This window comes from Camelus bactrianus, chromosome 6, assembly GCF_048773025.1.
Source record: "Camelus bactrianus isolate YW-2024 breed Bactrian camel chromosome 6, ASM4877302v1, whole genome shotgun sequence".
NCBI classification, from domain to species: Eukaryota; Metazoa; Chordata; class Mammalia; order Artiodactyla; family Camelidae; genus Camelus; species Camelus bactrianus.
Genome location: NC_133544.1, coordinates 80184088 through 80200729, shown reverse-complemented (window position 1 = coordinate 80200729; position 16642 = coordinate 80184088). Strand labels below are relative to the sequence as shown.

At 40.6% G+C, this 16642-nt stretch overlaps 1 protein-coding gene across 1 annotated transcript in view; it reads left to right on the top strand.

Moving 5' to 3' along the window:
* The window catches only part of LOC141577820 (aromatase-like), a 29681-nt gene extending 15301 nt beyond the window's left edge, over positions 1-14380 (top strand). The window contains exons 4-10 of the mRNA XM_074364811.1: positions 1903-2057; positions 4971-5147; positions 7569-7683; positions 9823-9937; positions 10375-10537; positions 12016-12257; positions 13437-14380. Of these exons, the coding sequence (XP_074220912.1) occupies positions 1903-2057; positions 4971-5147; positions 7569-7683; positions 9823-9937; positions 10375-10537; positions 12016-12257; positions 13437-13694 (1225 nt within the window). The 3' untranslated portion in view covers positions 13695-14380. The remainder of the gene's footprint in view (positions 1-1902; positions 2058-4970; positions 5148-7568; positions 7684-9822; positions 9938-10374; positions 10538-12015; positions 12258-13436) is intronic.
* The last annotated feature ends 2262 nt before the right edge of the window (positions 14381-16642 follow it).

Sequence of the window (16642 nt, the reverse complement as noted above, 5' to 3'; positions counted from 1 at the left end):
CCAGACAACCCTGTGGCTAAGGGTTTTGGGGCGGCAGCCTGCACTTCCTTCTGCCCTGGTCTGTCTGACTTGTATCCTCACTGCACTGACTTTCCTCTGTACCTTCAGATAATCTGGTTTGACTTCTCCAAGTGGAGTTTGTGTCCATTCTTTGCCGACAATATAGATACTGGATTGGCACTTATGGAAACAATCGACATACAAACACCACATGTCCTGCTTATTACCTCCTCTATGTTCAGATAAACCCCATCCCATCAGTATTCATGGCCCCTTCATGTGACACACCATAGAGGGCTAACCGTGTAGCTTATTAACTCAGGACACTTGGACTTCCAGTTTCCTGAAGGAAGCTCATATGGTCACAGACACCACTTAGGCTTCACCCACGTAGCCTGCTTCTCTCTGGGCCCCGCACTAAACTTTTCCAGCCTCAGCCCCTTTCCACAGGAAATACAGTCACCTGCAGCATTTCTTCATTTTTCACTTGGTAGATGAGAAAAGGTTTATACCACCCACTCCCAATTCTCAACCTCGTGAGTTCCCAACAGACATTCTTTTTCCCGAAGTCCCTCTTTTGCTGAGCAGAGAACCAGGAGTCCTCTCCTCCCTAAACCCTCACACACATAGGTTCATCCCAGCTCTTTCTCCTCTACCCTCTCCTGTGCTGCTTGTATCCACCATCCAATAAACCCACCCCACCTCTATCCTGAAGACAGTAACTATCCACTTATCCTTTATCCTCCCAATTATTAAATTATTTCAATGATCCATTTACCCATCCAATGTCACAGCCTAACTTCTAAGCAGTCTTAATAAACCATCTTCTGAACAAAGTGACTCTTCTGCAGAAGACTTCTGGACCACTATCCTAAGAAGATAATATTCTCCTCACATGTGCAGGCCCCATGACTTCTTCAGCTAGGATTTTACAACATTTTGTAACTCTCATTGCCTTATCGTGCCCAAATTGGACGGAGATTGGGGGCAGGAAGAGAGTCCTGGCAGAGGAGATGGGGGGAGGGGCTGCCTCCTCTTTCCTAGTTCCTCGAAGATCCATCACAGACTTTAAAAGCTGGGCCTGGGGTGGGGATAGGAGGCACTGGAAGAGGACCCAGGAAGTTCAAGGAAGCCTGGGCTATAGGCCAGGTTGCAGGGTTGCCACATCGAGGGCTATCTAGTGGCTCAGCACGCCCTGTGTCCTGGGAGAACTCTGTGACCCTGGAGACCTTCATGAGTCGTGATGGATGCAGAGCCCTAAGAGAGCTGCTGTCACCATCACAGAGAGTCTTCCAGGCCCACCCCAGTCAAGCCCAAATCAGAGGAGCCCAGGAGATATCCTTCCATCCCAGAATGATACCCCATTGGAGGGCCAGGCCTGATTGGGGGACACTGGGGGGTGGGTGGCACAAGGAAGAAGGGCTGTTTCCACACTAAAGAGGTAAGGCTTCAGTTAACCAGCAACTCCCAGTTCTGAGGCTCACTTCTGCAGGGGCCACACTGTCTGGAGAAGGGCTGCGTGGGGGATGGATGCTCTCAGGTATATGGTGGCGTGGAGGGTTCATTTCTTAAAGCCTTGCAGCTCTGACCACAGTGCAGGGTAGTATTTTAGTGACTTGGAGTTAGAGAAGAAAAAGAAGTAACAAATACTGTGTGTGTGTGTGTGTGTGTGTGTGTGTTTTATCTTAAGTGATACTAAGAAAGCAGGTAGATAAAAATGTGTGAACTGGAGAAAGAGGTTCTTGTGCTAACACAAGTGCTTATTTAATCTGAATACTAGAAATTATGCATTTCATTTAGATCAACATGCTTTTGCTAACAGAGGCCCCATGGTAGACAAACACTTCACAGTGAGTTCAACTGACATTTGACAATTAAACTCGAGGTTTGCCTTCTCTGCAGGTCCTCAGGTGTGTTCCACGTAATGAAGCACAATCACTACGTCTCCCGATTCGGCAGCAAACTTGGATTGCAGTTTATCGGCATGCATGAGAAAGGCATCATATTTAACAACAATCCAGTCATGTGGAAAGCTGTTAGGACCTACTTTATGAAAGGTACTCAGCTATCTCGCTACATCCTGCTCTTTCTCTTAGAATAATCCTTTTTTGAAATCATTTTTAACTTCTGCTGCCTCAGTTTGAAATAGTAAGAGCTAATATTCATCATATATGTACTATCTGTATAGTAGGCACTGTTTTAAGCACTTGATCACACTTTAATCCCACCACAACCCCAAGTGGTATATACTCTTATCACTTGTGTTTAACAAATGAGAAAACTGAGGCAAACAGAGGTTAAGTATCTCGCACACTTTCCACCAATCACAGATGGTCACATTAAGAGACAACCCCAGAGCCTAAATATTTAACCTCCACAAATTCTGTTCTTCTTGATGCACAATTTGATGAATGTGAAGGAGAATTGGCATACTATATACTTAATATTTAAAGTCTATATACTATACACTTAAGGGCGCTTCAATGTGTCATCCATATTATTTGATTTAACATAGCCAATGTTTGCTGTATCTGTGGCTGGCATTCCAGATATTTTAACAGACAATAGGGAGGCCTGTATATATCATCTTATTCAGCCTCTGAGTTTTATATTTAAGGAAATATATTTGTAGACAACTTCTGCTTAAACCCCAGGCAACATAGCGAGGAATGTATGAGCAGGGACCAGACCACAAGCCTCTTTATCTAGTGATTTCCTCCTTTACTACATGCTGCTGGAATTGAAGCCTTTGTGAATAAGCATGACGAATCTTTGACATTAAGATCAAACAAGTGTCTGGAAACCGTCTCAGTGATGGAATTGTAGGTCTGGGTTGCGAGATGGGTTGTAGGTCTGACCATGCACCATGGATACTCTTCTCTCCAGCCAGCCTCGGCAGTGAACCTAGGTGCCTCCTATGTGGCTGCTGAGACAGTGAAAAGCTATGCCTGTCCCAGCAGAGAGGTGATCTTCCAACTGCAGAGCTGCCCATCACCAACACTCAGCACAATTCTGTCATAGACTCCATTGTCTTGGTTTCCTATTGCTGCTTAACAAATTAACAAAGTCAATTAAGAAACCGTTTGTCCCACTTGTGGATGTGACAGTCACCTGGAAATAGCATCCTGGTCTTTCATATGTGCCAAGTCCCTCCTAAAATCAGGAAGTATGCTGCCAACAAAACTTTCCTTTTTATACAGGCACGGAAATGGTTACAGTCTAGGACCACTCACCAGGTTTCCTGTTTTGCAAAGTCTGCCTTCAGGGGCCTCTGTAGCACAGCTGATTTGTTTTGTTTAAAGACTCTGACTTTAACAGCAAGTCTGAATAAAAAAGATATAAAAAAGAGAGGTTACTCCTAAAAACAGCTTAAAGAAACTTTGAACAAAGAGAAAAAGGAGGATTTTAAGAGTTAAACTCTCTTGAGATCTTCCTAGAAGCTCATAAATAGCCATCAAGTTTGTTTGATTTCCTGCCTGAGATCAGTTTTTATCAGTTTCACTGCCATGAAGCAACAAAGAAGAGCCTGGGTAATTCCAGGGACTTAAATCAATGCACATCATCATTATGAGGGAGCTAGATAAAAAGTGTGGTAAATTAAAAAAAATTCTATGATGAAAAAAGCCAGAGAATTACTAGAGTCCAAGTTTTAGTGAAACAAAGGAAGATATATAAACAGTATATAACCTCCTAGGAGATAAAGGGGATAATGTGAAGGAAGAAGTTGTGTTTCTGTGTCTGTGTCTGTGTGTGTACTGCAAATATACCATATACTTTTCTCTTGAAACTTCATGATTATACAAATAATGGAATCTATTTAACATACATAATATAACTTAATCCTCCTTCTGTATAAATATTTACATTTTCTTAACTTTTGCCATTTTCGATAAAACTTTATTCTCTTAAGGATAAAGAATTAGTTCTTAACTTAAATTATTGTACATTCTAAAATATAGAAGTAAAAACATAAGTATTAGGATCACTTCTAAATTCATTTCAAAATACACTTATCAAAATATTGGATTTACATGTTTTTACAATATCAATTTAAATAAACAAACTATTTAAAAACAAGAGTTAAACTCTCATGTTAGACCACATACCATCTCGACCCCTTAGTTGCTCAGATGGTCATGAGCAGAGCAACTGGATATATCACAGCCAGTTCCCTCTACCTGGTTTCATTCATTCATTCATCTATTCATTCACTCATTCATTCATTCCTCTCTTTGACACCAAAGAGAGGGACACCACATACTGTGGACTTAAAGTACAATGCTAATATAATAGGTTGTCACTGCCCTGAAAGCGTTCCCAGTCCTATGAGGAAGACTGCTAAGCCAACAAAAAATTGCTTCACTGTTACAGCATTGACTGTGTACAATAAATCTGGGAATAGCTTGGGAAGAAACCAAAATTAAGAGAAGGTTATGACTGGTAAATTTTTAAGACTAGCATTTTACACATATGACCTACAATTAAACAGGAAGTACCTTAGATAAAAAAGATAAGATACACTTTAAATAGTTCTGTAGCAATATTCTGATACCCACTGAAACGTACAATATCACCCTGGCCAAATCCAAACCTTCTTTAGAGGGAAATGTATACAATAAATATGGAAAATCCGTGCTTTGTGATTTATAACCACAATTACTAAATGCTTTATTTGCAATCTCACAAATGATTTGTCATAGTTAGAACTAAAGTGTAACTTTGAAGTGTGTTTTTAAAATATTTACTTATTTACTCATTTATTCGTTTATTTTTTATCATAAAGGTGATACATGCTAGTAGAAAATTAGCAGAATGTAGAAGAATAAAAAATAAGATAACAATTTACACCCAATTATTGAATAAAAGTTTCTGAGCAATTAATCTTCAACCAGAAAAAGCCCACATCGCCTGATTTTGTGTGTCCTGGAGTTGAGAGATAGCTCACTCTGTCTCTGATGTGTACCCTTCAGCTTTGTCCGGCCCTGGCCTGGTGCGCATGGTGACAGTCTGTGCTGATTCCATCACAAAGCACCTCGACAGGTTGGAGGAGGTCCGCGATGAGATGGGCTACGTGGACGTGTTGACCCTGATGCGGCGCATCATGCTAGACACCTCTAACATGCTCTTCCTGGGGATCCCCCTGGACGGTACTGAAATTTTCATTCCTGGGACTTGACATTCTGCCCTTTATTCAACAGGGCATGAGAAGGGTAATGTACCCAAGTCAATACAGGCTGTTTTGTACACTGCTCTTCTTTGAATGTTTCTAACATTCCTAAAATTTCTTCCTGGTGTGTCTGCCTTGCTCAGTTACAAGATTATAAAATCCATACTAGGGGCTTATTTCTTTTCTATCACTCCTCATTGCTCTAGGAAATACGATTCTACCCACAGTTAACAGACGTGATCATTTCTTTGGTCATGAACATACCCTATCACCAAACCTATGTATTTAACCATTTCCATCCACCCTTTTGAGCATGATATCTACATACATTTATATACACACAAACACATGCAACACATGTGGACATAAATATACATAGATACCTCTCTTTTGAAGCCACCAAGTGTGAGAACTTTGACTCTAACTGATAATAAAGGTGCAGCTGCTGCTGGAAATGATAATGGTAAGTAACATTAATTTAGTATCTACTATGTGCCAAGTAGTATAAAAAGTTGCTGCACACAAAGTTTGTCATTTAGCGTTTAGAACAACTCTGGCAGGATGTCTCAATCAAAAAGCTGCTTTCCACACTACATTACAGAAACAAATACTATAATACATACATGCAACTCTACCGCTAACAGAAGAACAAACATTACTCGTGTGCCTTCATTCCATTCTGCTGTTGTCAGCTGAATGGAATTTCTCCTGACTTGATTTCTAGCAGGGTTCATTCAGTCATACATTCATTCAACTAATATTTATTGATTGTCTATTTTATGTCAGTCATAGGTTCTGGGGACAGAGCAGTGAACTACAAAAAGTTCTTGCCTTCAAAGAGTTTACATCCCAGTGGGGTTATGGACAGTAAACAGGTAACCATCTAGTAATACATGAGGCAATAATAGGTGCCTTGAAGGGAAAACAAAGCAGGGCAAAGTGCTAGAAAGTGAAGGGGAGGTCTGGGGGAGGCTGAGGCTATTGTGGAGAGGGTGGTAGGAAGGCCTCTGTGGAGAGGACATCTGAACATTACCCCAAAGGAAGTGTGACCACGCACCACGTGCAGATCTGAGGAAGCACATCATAGGCGTTAAGAACAGGCACAGTGTTCTCACTTGTCCAAACCAGCTGAGCTTTAACACCTGTTCCCTGACTGACCACACTGGGACAAGCAGACAAGCGATACGACCTCCCTCTTTCTCCACTCTCCTTGCCTCATCTCCCCCGCTGTTTAATTATTCCTTACAAGAGTCTTAAAATTCTTATCTGACTGACATTAAGTTGGGAGCCCTGTCCACTCTGAGGACTTGAGTCACAGCCTCTTGCCTGATCTGCTTTAAGACAGAGACTCTGAAAGTCCTGCTTGCCTGTTCCACACACATCTCTCCCAAGGCTTGACAGCTACATATAAGTTCCTGCTCCTCGGTTCCCTGTTAGCCTTGATTCTTAGGAGGGATCAAATGAAGGGAATTGTACAGCTCTGTTAACTTATGGACACAGACACTGGTGCTAAGAACCTGCTTAGCTCATACAAATTGTGTATGTGTATATTCCTGCTGCTCTCCGGTCCTTGTCAAACTCTCAATTTGCCTGAGAGACCCAGTTCAACAAAGAGGAAAGGACATTGCTCTGAGGTCAGATAGAACCAGGCTCCAGCCCAGGGCTTACCTGCCACACTGGCTGTGCAGTGTTGGGTAAGCTTCTTCATTTCTATGAATTGCAGTTTTTGTCTCTGCAAAATGATGACATATCACTCCCCTAGCAAGACTGTCAGGACTAACAGAAGTCTCATTTATACATTGCCTTGCCTTATATCTGATCTTTAGCAGTTGAAAATAAATGTCTATACCCTTTCCTTTTGTATAATTTGAATACAGTAGAGGTTTTCTTTTCTCTAGTATTCAATTTATTTCAAAACATCCTTTAAGAGCTGACTGTGCACGAGACTCAGAACAAGGCCTTGAAGAGTCCAAGATGAATTCTACCCACTGGACCAAAATATAAACAGCACAGTGGTGTGATTTTTTCCTTTTCATGTGCCAGAATCAAGGCCACAACAGCCATAATTACTAGGACCCTTCTTATTTCCCATGGTCAGGGAAACAGGAGGGAGGTGGAATCTCAGGCAAGGAGAAGCATGTGAGAATCCAGCATATCTCTTAATACAAAGTTGAAAATGGCAAATCTTGGTTAACTTCGCCAATCTAGATGCCAAGCAGAATAAATCACTGTTGATTTGTGTAGTGACATTCACGTGGCTGAAACGCCCACTGAAAGTGGAACCGTGCCCTGCTTAGAATCCCAGATGGTAGGAGAGTCTACGGCATCTTCTCCGACCAGCATAACCTTCTTGGGCTCACATTTTTGCTCAACTGCTCTTCTCTTTTTCTGTCTTTTCCAGAAAGTGCCATCGTGCCTAAAATCCAGGGTTATTTTGATGCGTGGCAAGCTCTCCTTCTCAAACCAGACATCTTCTTTAAGTTTTCTTGGTTACACAGGAAGTATGAAAAGTCTGTGTAAGTAACACACTTTGGAAAACTTTTCGGTGGGACTGGACGGGTGTGTGCTGTGTCTTAGATATTGCTGGGCTCTTCGGCAAGCTTTCTCCTCTCCAGAACCTCAAGGGAGCTGTTGATTAAGTTGCTGATGAAACACTTACAGCAATTTGGCAGCATGTGGCCAGACCACGGAGTAAGGGAAGCCTTTGTCCTGGGGCAGCTTTTCACGTAGGAGGCTGAGAGCTCCATCTCTGGGACTGGGACACTGCAGTGTTTGTGTTGAAGAGAAGGGTTACCTGAACCTGTCATTATTATTTGTCAAAATTCTCTTTGCATGTCTGGAAAAATGGAAACATGGTATCATTTTATTGTTTTGTTGCCTCTAAATGAATTTCACTTAATTCAACCTGAATTGACAGTAGTCACAAAATAATGTTTTCATAATGCACTTCAATAAAAAGTGGGAGATATTTAGTTATGTGTATTTTATCTTAGGGATCCTGTGATTGTAATTAAATGGCTTAAATACTGTGGTCTCAGACTAGTCTAGCAGAAGACTGGACAAATGCCCAATAGTCTACAGGATAATCTATGTGTTTTCAGAGTGTAGCTGCCAGCCAATAAACACTGCCACCTCTAACCACCAGTGGAAAGCCCAGGGGATCTAGAGGAAGACAGACCTGGTTTGCATCCTATCTCTACTTAGTAACCAAATGACCTTGGGAAATGATTTAAAGTAAAATATATCCTACCTTCCAGGGTGGGATATAGGTGAATGAGATCCATATATGTAGGGCCATTAGCACTGAGCATAACACATAGTAGGCACTAAATATGTTAGCTTTCTCCATCCCTCTGTTCGTATCTTCCCCGGGTCTTTGTGACCATCTTAAACTCTCCATCTCTAAAAGTTCCCAGACTTGTTTGAAGGCCCAACTTCATCCTGCCTGTATGTTTTGAAATTAGTAATATTAGCCTCCAGGGCGGATGTCAACTTGATGTTATTTATATCTTCTCAAGTAGTTGATGTATATCAGGTGGATGATTCGGACACTTGGCTCTTTATACATTTCACTTAGTTTCCACCAGAGCTTATTGTGACTTGAACCAAGATGGTAAAGGGTTCCTGTGTTCACTATGGTCTGATTTTTTGGTGTTTTGAAGAGTCTTATTGGTCAGCAGCTAAACTTGGTCATTAGTTTAACTTTGGTATGGTCAGCAGGCCCACAGAAACTTCTTGCATGAGACTGTATAATGGTTCTGTTCCATTTCATTAAAATTAGCTCATCAACACTCCCTATGTATACAACATTTGCCAATGATTACTAAACTAGTTTATATCTCCTATGTTCTAGAGCAGTAAAGAGCTAGAGGATTTTTTTAGTCTTCTTCTCCCCTTACCCTTGCAATAATGCCAGTGTTTGTTTTCATTAAGATATAAAAGACATATAACATTACATTAGTTTCCATTGTACAACATAATGATTTGATATTGGTATATATTGCAAAATGATTATTATAAGTCTAGTTAACATCTGTCACTATGTATAGTTATAACATTCTTCTTCTGATGAGAACTTTTAAGATCTATTTTCTTAGCAACCTTCAAATATGCAATATAGTATATTAACTGTAGTCACCACACTGCACATTAAATCCACACGACTTCTCATTGTAACTCAGGTTTGTACCTTTTGGTGCTCTCCATCACTCATTTTGCTCCCAACCCCTACTTCGTGCCTTGGTAAACAACAATCTGTTCCATGTATCTATGAGCTTGCTTTTTTGTTTTTTTTTACGATACTATCAGTAAGTGAGATCATATAATATTTTTCTTTCTCTATCATACCAATACTTTAAAAAATATATTGGATTTAGCCTTTTGGTACCAGTTTTTAACTCTTAACTAGATGTTATAGCCTTGATTTTGCTACCAATATTCACATATCCTGGCTAACTCTAGTTTCTTAACTTGAAGTGTAATATATATGTAATTTAAGAATATTTGCAAAGAATTAAGTATAAATTCAGTTATTCATGGGCACTAATTGCTTCGATTAAATTAGATCATTTTATTTAAACAAATGCAAATGAATCCATTTTTCTAGATGTCCTAACTGACTACCGATAGATTACATTTTCACTTTTTATTTCCAGCAAGGATTTGAAAGATGCTATGGAAATTCTGATAGAAGAAAAAAGACACAGGATTTCCACAACAGAGAAACTGGAAGACTGCATGGATTTCGCCACTGAATTGATTTTTGCCGAGGTACACACCTGGACTAACCATAATTCCCAAACAACATGTGTATGACTATGTACAGGTGTCTAAAAATCCAATCCTGTTTATTGTTCCATATTTCTGCATTTAAATACTTGGTCTACTATTTTTATAATGCCCAACCCAAATAGCCCACTATTAGACATCCTGGTAGGTCTGACCTTTAAGATTTAAACTATTCTGTGTCTGCACAATACAAAATATAAAAAAACCAGGAAGTCCAAAAACACTAAACATATAGAAAATGGTTGAATTATTCAGCTTTCAGCTGAAGATTGTTACAAAAAATGTTCATTTCAATCCTAGAGATGTAATTTCTATGATTTCATTTTGTTGAGGTTGTTGATCCTTGAGTGCCACCTCCCCTCCTGTTCTGAAACATTTATTCACTTTACCAATGTTTCTCCCCCTTTGCAATTGTTCAGAGACGTGGTGACCTGACAAAAGAGAATGTGAACCAGTGCATATTGGAAATGCTGATCGCAGCACCGGACACCATGTCTGTCTCTGTATTCTTCATGCTGTTTCTCATTGCAAAGCATCCCCAGGTTGAAGAGGCAGTAATGAAGGAAATCCAGACTGTTGTTGGTAAAAATTTATCAAATAAATCATACAGCTTAGAAAACTATTCTTTCGGAATATCAGTTTCTATGTCCTAAGAATCTTAGGTCAAAATCTTTATTAGAATCCACCCAGAGAGCAAAAAAGCAAGTCATTGTGTCGCATTTTCACTATGCCAGATATGTCAAAATGATAGGTCTTTCTGTGTTTTCCTAATTATCAAAAAATGCTTGTTGAAAAATTTCAAATAATAGAGAGATGTGTAAAGTAGAAAACAGTATCAGCTGATTCCTTCCACCCTGCTCCCCCGTCTCATCCCATAACCATGGGGAACCACTGTTAATATTCTGCTGTGTATTCTTCAAGGTCTTTTTTTATTGGCCACATGAACATGTATATATGGTTTAATTTATCTGTATTTAAAAAAAAATGGGATCATCCACAAGGATCTGCTACCTATCAGAGGCAAAAGGCTTTTGAGGGTCCACCCAGGGAAATGGCTACCCCTTATGGCAGTGTTTCTGGCTTTCAAGCAGCCTGAACCTAAGGAATGCCTTTGGTTATCTTCTCCATCATCTTCCCTCTACCTCCCCATCCCAGATAAACATGCCCATTAGACTCTTAAGTGTACAGAGAGCAGTATGTGAGGAGCTGGGCTGTAAGAGTTCTCTGACCAAGTGAGACTTTCCTGAATATCACAGTTGTACAGGAGACAGGGATGCCTCAGGACCCTGGGTTGATTTTGATTCTGCAAAAGTGGTACCCCATTTGAGGATGCTTGGAAGCTTTTTCAACTTTGGGAGTCATCTGAGCATCTGTGACCAGTGTCAGGCCAATCTGAGACAGCCGGGGTGTCCGTTAATTCTCCAGAGGCATGCCTTTCACTGTAGTGGGGAGAAGAGGATTTGCCACTGTACCAAATCACGTCCTTGATGAGATGGGGAGGAGGGACTCTCAGTGATATGTTCTGACAGATGACTGCATAGGACACCAGAAGAGAAAATTACTTTGAACCTGATTAAACTCACCGTCTCACTCTGACTAGAGAAGGCATGAATGTCTTCTAGAATTTAGAGTAGGAGACAAAACTCACAAACCACAGAGGCCAGGCAGATAAATGTTTGAAGCAGACTGGGTAGCTCTACGTGATGCTGCAGAGAGGACGCCCCTCTAAAAGGTTCATCAGACACTCAACTTCAGCCCATTGTTGCCAGGCGGGAATGTGGATCCAACGTTACCCGGTTTTTAAAATTTTTCTACAAATTCAGACTTTTCTCTGAAAAACTCATGTGTTAAAATAATTGACTTCAAATCTGAATTTTCGTAAGACATTCTGTAGATCAAACATAACATACTTGGCCCAGGTTGCTGGTTTACATTAGAATCAACGATATAAATTTTTTCAACCAAGAGCAAACTGTTCTGCGGAAAGTACAGGAATTTTAATACTCATCACATGTTGAAACTAACATGACGTCCTTTATCCTTTTTATCTGCTCCCACAGGTGAAAGAGACATGAGGATTGATGATATGCAAAAACTGAAAGTGGTTGAAAACTTTATTTATGAGAGCATGAGGTACCAGCCTGTTGTGGACCTGGTCATGCGCAAAGCCTTAGAGGATGATGTCATCGATGGCTACCCGGTGAAAAAGGGGACCAACATTATCCTGAATATTGGAAGAATGCATAGACTCGAGTTTTTCCCCAAGCCCAATGAATTTACTCTGGAAAACTTTGCCAAGAATGTAAGAGCCCTTCCTTAAAACACTTGAAAATGTCAGCTGTTAAATCCGCTCTGGTTCTGTGTTTGTACCATGTGCTTTTCATTCTATTTACTCATTCCCTTCCCACCTCACCAGGACAGCATGTTTCCCCTAGTTTGGAACACGGCCACCATGTCTGTCCTCAAGCCAAGGAGGCTGGGTCTCCAGTTCTGGGAAATGTCTTCATGGAGGCCACACAATAGGTCAAAATGTGAAAAATTCAGGCCCTTAAATCTGCCTAAAATTCAGCAAATTTTGTTTAATCTAACCAACCCGCTTTTCCATTTAAACTGATCACTTTAGAATCATGTAGATTCAGCTGCAGCATCACCCAAGCCTTCGAAATCCGTATGTGCTTCAGCTGCAAATCAGATGAGATGAACAGATTCGGTGTTTGCAGTCTGCCTTTGGTTCCCCAAATGGCCCCACAAGCAGTAGGCCCCATTCTAAACCAGCTTGGGAACTGGGAGAGCCTCAGCTTGGACTTTTTCTATAATTGAAGTGTGCTAGAGATTCTGCCTTCATTATGTCAAGTTTAGGCAATGAGGTTTTTTAACCTGAATTATCCAGATAGTTCCCCTGTGCCTCTTTTTCCGTTTTCAATGGGGAAGAGACATGATCTCAATTAAACCAGTTCTCTAATTCATCCTGTTTCTAAATGAGCAACCTGCAGCACGTTGGCAGTTGGTCAAAAAAAAACTTACTGAGGATCTATTAAGTGCCAGGCACTGTGTAAATCCAAATGGGGATGAGAAAGACAGAGGAGTCCCATTAAATATTTGTATAACTAAAAATATGCAGATGCTTGGAACTAATAGGCAGGGAATCTACACCTCTGCCTACGTTTGTCCCTGTCACCAGGCTCTATGGCCTGGCACAAAAACGATCTTTGTCTCCGTGACGGGCAGAAGAGTAGTGACGCTGTGGACGTCCCACAGAGCTAGCTGAGTATTTTCCTGTCCGAGGCTGTGTCTCTATCAAGGAGTGAATCAAACTGGATGGACAAAGGGGCTTCTCTGAGTTAGTCACTCCTCTCCGTGAAGGAGCCGTATGGCCAAGAGGCCAAAACCAAGCGTTCTGACTGTGTTTTCAGGGTGAGTCAGACAGGGAGGCATGGCTCTAGCCTTACTACTCTGGCTAACTGTCTGACTGTTTTCCTAGGTTCCTTACAGGTACTTTCAGCCATTTGGCTTTGGGCCCCGGGCCTGTGCGGGAAAGTACATCGCCATGGTGATGATGAAGGTCACCCTGGTCACGCTTCTGAAACGCTTCCGTGTGGAGACATTGCAAGGCCAGTGTGTTGAAAAGATACAAAAGAATAATGACTTATCCTTGCACCCAGATGAGACCTGCAAGACCAGGGACCTACTGGAAATGATTTTCATCCCAAGAAATTCAGACAAGTCCCTCGAGCACTAAAGAATGTTGATCAATGCCTGCCCTGGAACATTGCTGAACAGTATTCCACATGGAAACCACCATCTTTACCAAGAGGTCCTCCTCACATGAACATTTCATAGCATTTTATAGGCTTATCTCCTATGAGTTGTCAGCAAGCCAGGAGATACTACTCTTCTGAGCTTATCTACACCAGAAACCAGACTGCAAGAGAAAACATGGAGGCCAAGTGTTTGTGCAAGAAGCTGCAGTCTTAAAGACCGAAATCCAAAGCATTGGGGAAGATAGGTCGTCCGCAAAACTTACGCCTGATTTCACACTAACTACCTTGAGATAGGAGCTTTTTACTATCTGCGGCAGGGGGGAATGCTCATGTAAATTACAAAGGCCAGGCCAACATATGAGTACCTAAAGCCAAACACACATGCTAGTGTGAATAAAGGGGTTTTGATTTGGTTTTCAGTGGCATTGGGGACTGCAACATTCATACCCTTGGAGAAATACTTACAAATTCAGTGTTTGATTTTGCCTATGAATTATATTCAATTAACTCTTATTTATCTAATTGTGATTTGTTTGTGGCAAACATAAAATCAAAGACTCTCCTTTACCAATCGCTCAATTTATGTCTCAGCCAGACCATATATCTGCTGTAGGAAAGAAAGGTCACACGATGTGTTTCAAATAAAGATAAAATTCTTTTTTTATGTTTGTGTTGTTGCTTAGCTCCATGAGTGCACTAACCAAGAGATAACTTTAGGTAATAGCATCTATTAAGTCTTACCACAGCACCAATGATTTGGGGGAGGGGAAGTCCTCTGAATCTATATCTGATTCTATAACCCAGTGGATTCAAACTTCTAAGGACAGCTCCCACTCCATTATCCTTCTCCCTCCCTCCCATTTGACCCTCTCTTTCTTGATTACAGATCTGTAACCATGGATAAGTTTTACACCTTGGAATTAGATCTACAGAGGGAGTCAGATAGATGAGTGATTTTCCACAATCTACTTTTTTGTGTGTCATAGCGCCAATATGAATGTGTCTACTGAAGGCCATTTAAAATCTGAAAAATTAAACTCATTTAAAAACATGTTAATGTTTGCCATTGAGTCAGCCTGAATATTCTTTTCATCCGGCTGTTTGGCAATAGGGCAAGAGGTGAGTATAGAATGACAGTGTAAGCTCCTGAGAGAAGGAGCTCTTTTCTTTCTTTCAGAATCCATGCTCATCCCTCATTTTTATTCACCGTATTTACTCCCAAGATCAGTAATGAACCAACACTCTTGATCAGAGATCTTCTAACTGACCCAGAAACTAAGTAAAGGCGAGGCAAGTATCCTAAGAATTCAAGGGTAGGCATTAGTAAAGAAGAAAAATATTTGCACTTTGCTGTAAACTGAAATAATATTGCAAATCAACTATACTTCAACAAAAAATTAGGAAATATCTGAACTTGGAATTATCTGGATCATCTATATGATCTAAACATATGGGGAAATAGTCCTGTGTACCTGGATATGTCTGTTGCCAAGTCTAGACAAGCATCTTAATAACTGAGACTCGTGAAAAGAAAAGCTTGGATTTTTAACTTAATGTACCCACATTAATTCACTCAATGATTATAAATGATTACAGTTTACTATGTCTTTGGCTGGAGCTGCACAGAGGAGAAAAACAGACTCTGGATTAGTGTACTTCACACATCCAATTCTTTTGAACATCTACTGCACTTTAACATGTACATATGCAGCCAAGGCCATCATCTATACAGCAAAGTGAAGTTGAAGGAGGATATAGTTGAACATAGCTAATGAGGATAGAAAAATATGCTGGGGGAACACTGGGGTGGGCTGGGGGAAAGGGGACAATGGGAAGAGGGGAACTGCTGGCTTGCATTTTCTAACCAAACACTCTCAGATTCAAATTGTCTGTGTAGTTATTCAGCTTGAAACTCTTGTTTGTCCTGTATTGACAAACCTCATATGTTTGTACAGGCCTGGCCTAAGAAATCTGGAACATCAGTGACTTTTCAGTGGGCTGGTGAACTTATGTTTGAAAATCCTGTTTTCTCTTCAGAATTTTGCCTGATTGTTAAGTACTTAACTGTCACTCTGAATGTGCAGTGGATTCTGTTTTCACCAGCTCTCAAAGAACTAGGCTGTATAAATTATCAGTGAAATGCAAGCATATGAGGGCTCCATCATTTTCAAATTGTGACGACAACTGTAGTCTCGTATCTTTCGATGTTCCAGACACCTCCTTTCTGCTTTCAACTGACATTCTACTTTTCTGTCTCCCAAGTGGAAAATTGTTTCATTCAAAAAGGCCCTACACACTGAGAAATGCCAGTTGGAAACTATCACTTTTTATTTCTAAACAGCATCCCTCACCATTAATGATGCTAATATTTCAAGTAAGTGTGTGACACTAGCCTACTAGAAAGAATCCAAGCTGGGCCTTCCTCAATCTCCTGTATTTGTTGGTCTCTAGGACTGGGTCTCTCACCTGCACTTGCAGAAAGACTTGCTAAATTAACTGTGTCAAAGTAACAACTTGAACTGAATTTGTGTACTTTCAGTTGGACTTAGTAGACTCTTTAAGTTCTTAAGTTATGAGACATTGTAGTTAAGCCTGTGGCACAGGTGATTTTTAAAGTTCTTTTCAGCTCTGTGAATCTCTAAATAAGGAGGCTGGGAAGCCTTGACTCTAGGCTCAGCATTTTCTTAAATATACACTTTGCTCAAGCTGTTTAATCTTTCCATATCCAGTTTTCTCATCAATTCAATTAGAATACTAATTACCTCATAAAGTTGCTATGAAAATTACAAAGGATAATTTATGTGACACTCTCAGCACAATGTCTGGTATAAGGCAACCTTTCAATAAGCCTTGGGCCTGATGATAATGATGTTCAGTAAATAGGGTGATCATGACACCCTGAAACCTCTTCATGCAGAGGAGTGGG